At 43.9% G+C, this 10631-nt stretch overlaps 2 protein-coding genes across 4 annotated transcripts in view; both read right to left on the reverse strand.

Annotated features, from left to right (window-relative positions):
• The window catches only part of LOC121923989 (tripartite motif-containing protein 15-like), a 146370-nt gene that overhangs the window by 71987 nt on the left and 63752 nt on the right, over positions 1-10631 (reverse strand). The gene's annotated exons all lie outside the window — the stretch shown is intronic.
• LOC121923994 lies at positions 2678-7252 on the reverse strand. 3 transcript variants are annotated; one of them, XM_042455025.1, is made up of 3 exons: positions 6111-7252; positions 4825-5499; positions 2678-3601 (listed from the first exon to the last, which is right to left on the reverse strand). In XM_042455025.1, exons 2-3 carry the CDS (start codon positions 5486-5488, stop codon positions 3060-3062), a joined length of 1206 nt encoding a protein of 401 aa, XP_042310959.1. In that variant the 5' UTR covers positions 5489-5499; positions 6111-7252; the 3' UTR covers positions 2678-3059. The 3 variants fall into 3 exon arrangements, with proteins under 3 accessions (XP_042310959.1, XP_042310958.1, XP_042310957.1); XM_042455024.1 differs by having other exon boundaries at positions 4825-5800; XM_042455023.1 differs by lacking the exon at positions 6111-7252 and having other exon boundaries at positions 4825-6093.

Here is a 10631-nt window from a genome sequence, read left to right on the forward strand (position 1 = left end):
CAGTTGTCTGAGGGACAGCAACCCGGCCCCCGGCTCAAAACAGTTGCCTACCCCTGCCCTAGATGAAAAGTAGTTAGAATAACATAGAAGTGAAACTTGGGAACTGAAACATGCCTCACTGAAATAGCAGCAACATGGCTATGTTGAAGAAAATAATCACCAAACTCTCAGATTTCTTTTAGAATTTCAAAAAGGATAGTGAGTTCCAACAACCCACAATTATGAAAAAAGCCACAGTATTGCAGCCTCATTTATATTACTGTTTGGCGTTATGGCCCCCTTCATCCCAATCCCAATATAAGGATGACAAAGTAATGTTGAAAATTGCACAGAGGACAAAATGATCTTTACACTCACGTGTAGGCAATCGGTGGACAAAATGTATGTCCCATGGCTACTTCGTGGCCCAGCAAACCCCAGCAACTATTCCCTACAGTTCAGGGGATCTACAAGAAGCAGATGACTGGAAGCAGTGATCTTTATTGGGATGGGGGGAGAGTTGCACAGTTAAAACCCCTCTTCTCATCCTCATGAAGATTGCTGTTCTCCACTGCTAATAAATAAATAAATGTTAAGCCAAACTAGCTACAATGATAGACTTGTTTAAATACAGGTCTGCTACCATATGAGTGTTTTGAACATTGGATTAGGATTCTGGGAGACCAAGATTCAAATCCCTGTTTATCATGGGCAAATCTAACTCTCTCAGCCTCAGAGGCAGACAGTGGAAAACTCCTAAATAAATCCTGCCAAGATAACCCAAGGATAAAGCCACCATAAATCAGAGTTGACTTGAAGTCACATATCAGAGACTTAGGGAGCTGGGTATGTTTAGCTTGGAGAATAGATGGATAAGAGACAATATGACAGCCCTGTTTCAGTATTTGAAGGGGTGTCATATTGAGAATGGAGCAAGCCTGTTTCTGCTGCTCCACAGAATAGGGCCCGGAGCAATGGATGCAAGCTACAAGAAAAGAGATTCCACCTAAACATTAGGAGAAACTTCCTGACAGTAAGAGCTGTTCAACAGTGGAAGACTCTCCCTTGCAGTGTGATGGAGTCTCCTCATTTGGAGGTTTTTAAACAGAGGCTGGATAGCCATCTGTTGGGTATGCTTTGATTGTGAGTTCTTGCATGGCAGGGGGTTGAACTAGATGGCCCTCATGGTCTCTTCCAACTCTATGATTTTAGGATTCTATGAACAGTACCATCATAAAGTTGAATGGGATGGCTGGCCCACATCTCCCCTTGCTTTCTCTCTCAGCTGAACTGCAATACTAGAAGTGAAGTTAGCTGGAACAAAAGCACTCAGTGGAACTAAGTGGCAGATATTATGTTTTAGATCCTGACAACTGCATTAATTTCTTAAAAGGAAAAGTAGGTCTTGTACATGATGGAGACAGCACTGTATGTAAGCAAGCAGGTTTTCTGCTATGAGAACTAGCTTGGTCATTAAACCGGGCTTTCCAGCTTAGAAAATACAGACAAGAGATGTGACAAAGGTTCAAGAGCAGTGGGGGAAGTATGAAATGAAATAAAATATGAGCAAAATACAAGCTTGGAAAGACAATGCATCTTTAACTGTTGAAATTTCAGTGGACAATGCTAGCCAACACCAGCTATCTTACTGTTTGAAATGAAGACAGTTACAGTGGTCATTGGCTAAATTAATATCTAATTAGTATTTATCAGCTTGCTGTTTAGAGAGCTACTGAGGCCCAAATGCCTCATCCTGGACATCTTTCTCCATGCAAGCCATGATGGCAAAGATGGCCACCGAGACTGCCAGTATACAGGCGGTCACCGGGTCACCTCATAATGCTTCATTTTGAAGCAGAGCACCTTAAAGTGGGGGAATTAACTCTGAGAAAGAAACTGGGTGGAAGACTACTGTACTATTTTACCAATATGGGAAAGCAGCACTGGTGGGGATTTGGAGCAACCAGCATGGCATCTCAAAGCAGTGCCAGGGGCTCTCCTGGTTGCTCGGGGGGTGGGGTGGGGTATTGTCTATGTAATTTGCTGTCTCTCCTGCTCTGCTGCCTGAGGTGGGGCTTTCACACTGCCTAATGTAGGAACCAGCCCTAAGATTACACAGTGAGTCTCCCTTACCCAAAATGCTAGGAAGCAGAAGGGTTTTTGATTTTGGAATTTTTTGGATTTTGGAATATTTGCATATACACAATGAGCTACCTTGGAGATGGGATCAAGTCTAAACCCAACATTCATTTATGTTTCATATACATCTTTATACACATAGGCTGAAGGTAATTTTACACCCAATATTTTTAAATAATTTTGTGCATGAAACAAAGTTTGTGTACACTGAACCACCAGAAAGCAAAAGTGTCACTATCTCAGCCACCTATGTGGATGATTTAGGAGTATTTTGTATTTCAGATAAGAGAGACTCGACCTGTACCACTAAAGTAACTGGCCTTTCAAGGGATTCTATAAATGCACTGGAATACATTTGTTGGTGACCTCGACGTTCCATTTTCAGAAATGGCACCTCCTTGATCAGATACTAGGGGCCAATAACAAGCATGAGTGCTGCCTTCCTACCCTACTGTAAACATCTCTGTGGCATGTGGCTAAGAGAGAATGCGGAATCAAAGAGGATGTCGATCTGACCCAGGAACTCAAGGCACTATTGCAGAACACATGTTGAAGGATATAGAACAACAGTGCAGCTTTATTACTCTTAAAAGATTACCTTTTTTTTTTTACAGAACCTGGTCACATATTAAGTGTATTTTAAAAAACCTTTGACTTTTACATCAAACACTGCATTCCTTTGGAAACAAGGATGGAAGGGAAACTAATGTAGGTACACTTAAAAAAAAAACCAGTAATAAGAAATCTAAATGTACATTGCTGGCAGACGTTTCCACAACTTTAAAGTTGCAGGGCGACACACATAATGTGGTGAGAACAAGTCGCTACCTATGCAATTAAGAAAGGCAGTAAGAAAAGCAATATATATGTCATAACAAGAACTGAGAAGAGCTGGAGGGATGGTTTCCACAATGACAGCAGAGCAGCAGTGCTTCTCCCATCTATTTCATTCGTTTCCTGGGGGAGACGTCTCCATTGCTGGTGGCCGATTGCTGGGATGTGAACGCAAGGCTGGAAGGGGAGGGACATGGCATCTCTTGGCCATTTGAGGAAGTGCCCCCGGTATGCATCATACTTGGGCCAGGGAAATCGTAATACTGTGACGGGTAGGGGGGACTGTAGGATGTTCGGCCTCGTATGTCCTTCATGACTTCCAGGATGCCCTGCAAAACGTTGGTCTGGCTGCTTAGCTGCTCCTTTAGAGTTTGATCACTCGATTCCAGAGCACTGACCAATCTTCCAATGTCCTCGGCACTCTGCTCCATCTCATCTTTCCGGGCTGCAAGGTCCTCCTTGTAAGCACGCTCAAAAGAGGCTACCTCTTTGTGTGTGAGTTCAGAGAGTGTCCGGACAAGTTCACTGGTGGCCTGGGAGGTGACTTCCATAAGCTCCTTCAAAGTGTCCCCCCTCCTCTTTCTCTGCCTGCAACGGAGATTCCGCATTCGCTCAGCAGCAGTCAGCGGTCGAGGGCGTAGATTTGGCGCTAGAGGAACAAACAGCAGAAAAGTGGATTGAATTAGTGCTGCATAATAACATAGGGAACACAGACTAGGGTTTGAATCTTACTGTTAATCCCAATTACAACAGATTCAACAAAGCAATGGCCAGAATCTTTTTAGCAATATCTGAAAGAATCCCACCTTACGTTTTCCCCAGAACTCACTGTGTCACTCCAATAGACTCCTCCACCCATTCGTTTGCTGTTGAAGAGTGGAGGCAATCAGAGACATCCGGCTATATTCCCACAGTCAGACACAGACTGATGACATCATCTGCTGAGATCTCTGGAGGACCCTGACAGAGGATTTCCTCAATCTGCATTTGGCTATGGGAACAGTAGAACATAGTCAGACACTTCTACAATTCTGCCCCCCACCTACCATGTAATGGCTGATGGAAGTGGGTTATGAAAGCAACACAGTGAGTCCTTTAACAGAGAAATCATAGTGGAGTTCCACAGATGGAGCACTTACATTATACTCAAGTATGTAGACTATTGGCCTTACTTATGTGTGTTGACTCACCATTCAATCAGGGATTGACCAAGTCTACTCTATTCAATATGATTCAGAATGAGGATTGTCAGAAGCTGTACTACAACAAGGGTGTGCTGTGCACAAATAAATACATAAATAAATAAAAATCCAGACTTGCTACCAACAGGAGACCTGCTTAGCCCTACCAAAATCTTGAAATTTCACTGGACAATATATGACTTTTAAGGGGCCCAAATGACCTAAAGGCACCAGATTCCATCTGATCCTGGATGTTAAGCAGTGTCAGCCCTGGTTAGTATTGGAATGGGAGATCATCAATGAATACCAGGTGCTGTAGGCTATATTTTGGAGAAGAAACTGGCAAAACCACCTCTGAATATTCCTTGCTTACGAAAAACTGTCAAATGCATGGAGTCACCATAAGTTGACAGGCAACTGAAAGGCATATACACACATACACAAGCCTTCATTTTATATCGAAATGGGCTATAGGCTTCAATGTCCTCCCCTTGTCCCTATTGCAAACTGTGACTCTTAACTTCTTGTCCCCGAGAACAATTCCTTACACACCACTTACAATAATACATCAATTTATCTCTCTTTGTTTCCTATTTATCCAAAGACAAATATATCCAGATGTCCATGGACAGCTGAAACAACAGAGTGTATGAAAGCCCTTAGATAGGACACAAAGCCACACAAAACTCACCAGAGATCAAGTCACTGGGTGGCAAAGGATCTATGGGGGTGCCTGGGCCAGCACTCCCATCCATGGATATATCGGAGTGTGCTGCTGGAGAGGGGACTTGATTTTCCATGTTGGCTTCACTCTGCTGAGATCCAGCAGATTCAGGCAACAGTAGACAGTCCCCATCAGGTTCTTCAAAAGTCCCTTTGTCACTTTTTCCTAGTGAGGACGTTGGCTCGTAGGCTGCATCCTGTGTTTCCCGGTGTTCCCGGCGTCGACGGTCAACGGGTGGCCTGGCGTTGCTGCCTGAAAGCCGCGGAACAACCAGATTTTGCTTGATGCAAAGAAAGCGGTTAAGTTCTTCATAATATGGCCAGACACGGCGCCCGTGCCCGGCGTTGCTGTTCCCATCTACTATCTCTTTGAAGCCACGCCGAAGCACCTTTGCACGCTCCCGGCACTGCTCCCAATCCCTGTTGTACCCCCGGGCTCGCATTTCATCTGCTATCCATTGGAACTGCGCCACTGTACGGTAGTTTGATGCCAGGGCACTCTGGACAGCATCATCGCCCCACACCTGGATGAAGGCCCGGGTTTCCTCATCAGTCCAAACGGGTTGGCGCCTGGATTTTGTGGCAGAGGAAGAGCCCTGCGAAGAAGCCGTCATTGTGCCGTGATTCGGCATTGGCACGGTCTCTGGAAGGGTATCAGACAACATGGTGTGCTCCAGGGATGACACGGTGATATTGGTAGCAGGATATTTTTTAAAATGGCAGCAGGAAACCTCTGAATTGATTTGGGTGGAGTAAAAGGAGCACTAGTAGGGGAGGGGGTGTAACAAAGAAGCTCCTAATGATAGAGTGCGGATAAAGAGAGATGGGATGCTCTGTACAATGCACTCTATGATCACGCTGGCAATTCCCCCGCTGAGACATGTGCATCTCACACAAATGTTACAAGAGACACGCATCTCACATCTTTGTTCCCGCAAGTTGGCCTGCAAAGAAAACACGTGTAACCTCAAGAAAATGACACGGGAGTCTGCATTCCGACATGCGAAAAAAAAGATATGTGACAACAGTGTGATACACGTGTCTAGCGTAACATGTGAAGTGGGCTTAATAGTCTGTCCCTCCTTAAGCCTTCACTAACTCTAAGCCCTTAGACAAACAACAGTACTGTAGTTTTAAAAGTTGAGCAAAATTTCCATAATACATTCCAATCAATACATTCTTTAAGAGCAAATTTCTAGACACACTTGGTTTTTAACCCTGCCTGACCAACATGCAAAGGAACAACTTACTCACCTGTATAACTGCCATCTGTGGAAATATAGGCCGCTCGGGGAGAAAAGAAAAACAGATAAAATTAGAGATGAAGCTTTTTAGATGCCTGAAGATACCTGTAGGGAAAATATGACTGAATGTCATTAGGAAAGGGCAACCAATCACTCAGTTCACAGAATGGTTATCCTATGAAAATGAGGGCTGGAAATCTGATTGAATGATGAGTCAAAATAAAGAACCACAGGTTCTCTTTGGAATCCAAGTTTTAAGTACATAGCCATCAAAAACCAACATAAAAAAACTTTCCAAGAATATAGATACTAATAATACTTACCAAGAGTATAGGTTTAGCTCAGGGCTTAAATTGAACTGCATACTGTGTATGCATGAGTACAGGGGGGGGGGGGGACCACAATAACTGCAGCAACAAAAGGTGAATCCCTAATGCAGCCAACAACTGTTGGATTTTTTTTGTTTGTTTGTTTTATTTACAGTACAACTCCGGTATCCATGGGACTGGTACCTGTAGTTTCATTTACCCACATCTGAAAAAATATGTTTATCTGAAAAAATGTCTAGGCATTTTCTAGGTCCTCAAGTGTAATTGTGCCATGATTTGGCATTGGCACAGTCTCTGGAAGCGTATCAGAAAACATGATGTGCTCCAGGGATGACCCAGTGATATTCCAGCAGAAACTGACTATAGAATCATGCTGGAGGACCTAGAAATGTCTAGTCAGGTGTTCTCTCTAGGTTCTCCAATGTGACTCTATGTCAACATCTACCAGAAATTCATTTCAATAAGGTTTGCTTTAATCCATGGTTTCACGTTTCCACATTAAGTCTGGGAATGTATCCCTTGCAGTTCTGTGGGCCATATTGTATTTAATTGAGCACATATGAATCCTAAGCCATCCAACTTGAAACAAAGCTAAACAGTTCCAGAACTGCAGTTGACGGGGAAAAAAGCTGACAGTTAAAAGACGTGAAGAAGTGATCACTAGAGACTGGCATTTGTTCCCAATCATGATTCGAAGCAGAGAACCATATGAAAAAAAGAGGATCCCAACAATTATCGTCCAGTTAGTCTGACATCAATACCAGGAAAGATTCTGGAGCAGATAAATAAACAGAGAGTCTGTGAACATCTAGAAGGCAATGCCATAATCACAAAAAGTCAACATGGGTTTCAGAGAAAGAAGTTATGCCAGACAAATCTGATTTCTTTCTTTGATAAAATTACCAGCTTGGTAGATGAACGGAATGCTGTGGATATAGTATATCTTGATTTCAGTAAGGCCTTTGACAAGGTTTCCCATGATATTCTTGCAAACAAGCTTGTAAAATGTGGGCTAGACAAGGTAACTGTTGCATGGATTTGTAATTGGTTCACTGTCCAAACCCAAAGGGTGCTCAAAAATGGCTCCTTTTCCTCCTGGAGAGAAGTGACCAGTGGGGTCCCATAGGGCTCTGTCCTGGGCCCAGTGCTATTCAACATTTTTATCAATGACTTGGAGGAAAAAATTGGGGGAATACTTATCAAATTTGCAGATGACACCAAATTAGGAGGGATAGCTAATACTCCAGAGGACAGGATCAAAATTCAAAATGACCTGAATAGACTAGAAAGCTGGGCCAAAGCTAACAAAATGAAATTCAACACGGAGAAATGCAAGGTACTACACTTAGGGCGGAAAAATGAAATGCGCAGATATAGGATGGGTGACATCTGGCTGAATGAAACTACATGTGAAAGGGATCTAGGAGTCCAAGTAGACCACAAGTTGAACATGAGTCCACAGTGTGATGCGGCAGCTAAAAAGGCCAATGCAATTTTAGGCTGCATCAACAGAAGTATAGTGCCTAGATCAAGAGAAGTAATAGTGCCACTCTATGCTGCTTTGGTCGGGCCCCACCTGGAATATTGTGTCCAGTTCTGGGCACCACAGTTCAAAAAGGACATTGAGAAACTGGAGCGTGTCCAAAGGAGGGCGACTAAAATGGTGAAGGGTCTGGAAACCATGTCCTATGAGGAACCACTTAGGGAGCTGGGGATGTTTAGCCTGGATAAGAAAAGGTTAAGAGGTCATATGATACCCCTGTTTAAATATTTGAAGGGATGTCATATTGAGGAGGGAACAAGCTTGTTTTCTGATGCTGCTGCAGAGACAGGTCTTGGAACAATGGATGCAAGCTCCAAGAAAAGAGATTCCACCTCAACATTAGGAAGAACTTCCTGACAGTAAGGGCTGTTCGACAGTGGAACACACTCCCTCAGAGTGTAGTGGAATCACCTTCCTTGGAGATCTTTAAATAGAGGCTGGATGGCCATCTGTCGAGGATGCTTTGATTGAGATTTCCTGCATGGCAGAATGGGGTTGGACTGGATGCCCTTGCGGTCTCTTCCAACTCTATGATTCTATGAATGAGTATTGAAATGTAGTGTGGGAACCAGAGGAGAAATGATGGTCAACAGCACCCTCATGTGGATGGGTGATTAGTGTTGAAATTGTGTATAGTGTGGCAGGAAATCATTGTTTCTTTTCCATCCACTGCTGTCTGACTGAAGTCTGTGGATATACAGTATTCTAATATTGCTATTTCCAATATTCCTTTGTAGTTTTGTTCAAGGATCACTGTTCTGGCCTATCTACTCTCCTTGGCTTTAGGTAACATCCTTCCTCTTGCTTTTGTCCCCCAAGGACCATTGTTAAACCTGAGCTTTTCACCTCATCACTATAACTAGAAGGTTTTGAATTTCAACTGACATTTGCACACGCAACCAACTCTCTGGATTCTCCACCTCATAACATTTGATGAAGTGGGCTCAAGTTTATGAAAGCTCATGCTACCAGCTTCTTTCTTTCAGTCAGTCAGTCTTAAAGGCCCCCTACAAGACCCCTTTGCATATCATATTTTTTTTGTGTTGGTTTGCTAAGTCGTATGAGCAACTTCATTCTCAATAATATTTCAAGAGGTTGGGCCGGTTCCAACAAATTCAAGGGTGTTTCAGGTAACTGTGGATCGGTGATGCCTGTTTTCTTCCATCTTGGTGCACAAATTTAGTAACAGAATTTAGAACTCAAAGGGGCCTTGGCTCATTCGAGTCTTTCACTGCAAGCCACCTAGACTTAAGCCTTAGTGTGCCCTTGTCTTACGTGGAGGATCCGTTCCAGACCCCCCCCCCCTCCAATGTAGGACAAATTCTGCATATGCTTGAGCCCCATTGAAACTAATGGGGCTCAGGTGCAGTGGCATGGGTCCACCATGGGTGCTCATGCCATTTCCTGCTTGTTGTGCAGCTTTCAGCGAAAGCCGCGTATAGGGCACCTGTGTATGATGTGGGCACACTGTATTAGACTCACCAGATGCCCATTCAGCATCACATAGGAATCTAACCAACAGAGATCTAGCTCTGATCCTCAGCTGTGCAGATGCCTCCACAGAAATATTCTTCTCATCTCCCTCTGGCAATGAGTGGACAAATTGGCATGACCAAAATAAACAGTGGTTCAGAGAACAGAGAATTTTCTACTCATACCCAAAGACCATGTTTGTGTGATAAAGGGATGATATAGGGTAGGGTTCAGAAATCTAAACGATTCTGTCCATGAAGATGGCAGATTATCTCCAGGAACTGTGCAGGCAGAACGTGGGATCACAGGGATCAGGTTACAAAGCCAGATACCAAAGTGAAGTTGAAGGCTTTCATGGCTGGCATCCATAGCTTTTTGTGGGTTTTTCGGGCTATGTGGCCATGTTCTCAATGGCAGAGTGCATGAAGCCATATGAATGGCAATGATTATGATGCAAATGCTGTGCTCTCCCAAGTATATGAACAATGGTAATGGCACCCCACAGCATCTCCAGCTATCTAACAACTAGTTGGATTCAAATCCTGCACAGGATGGGTTGCATGGACTTGATAAACACTGGCAAGGTTGATAAAGCCCTCGGAATCTGGATTCCTGCTAAAGTAATGGTGGATCTTTGAAGTTTTTTTTAAAATGGAAAGGCTCCATGCAGAGCCCCAAATTAAAAATCGCAGTGTCAGCATCAACAATTTAAGATAAATCTCTAGAAATCCAAAAGCTTTCTTCAGCTTTACTTTCTAGTCTGGGCAACAGGAAACCAATCTCTGAAATCACTATGGTGTAGATGCTCCCTAAATCAGGCACAGGCTCAATAAGACAGCGTCCAGACACTTTGGGGGGCAAAGTGTTTACATGACACACACCTAGGGTTGTCATAATTGGCTGCCACCAAACTGGGACAAAATCAATCAATCAATTAATTAATTTTAAAAAATGCGGGGAGGCCCAAGCCGAAGTGCCGAGCCCAGCTCAGCAGCAAGGCCTTCTCAAAGGCAGAGGACGCTCCTTTGCCTCTGGAGAAGGCCTTGCCTGTCCTGGGAACTGAGGGAGAGTGGGACGGGACCATGCCCGCCTCCCAGAAAGCAGGATAGTCCCACCAGTTCCCGGGATATGGCAAGCCTGTGCACACCTCCAAAGTGGCTGGAAGCTGCTCCGTGGCCATGCTAAC

Source organism: Sceloporus undulatus, chromosome 2, assembly GCF_019175285.1.
Source record: "Sceloporus undulatus isolate JIND9_A2432 ecotype Alabama chromosome 2, SceUnd_v1.1, whole genome shotgun sequence".
In the NCBI taxonomy this organism is placed as follows: Eukaryota; Metazoa; Chordata; class Lepidosauria; order Squamata; family Phrynosomatidae; genus Sceloporus; species Sceloporus undulatus.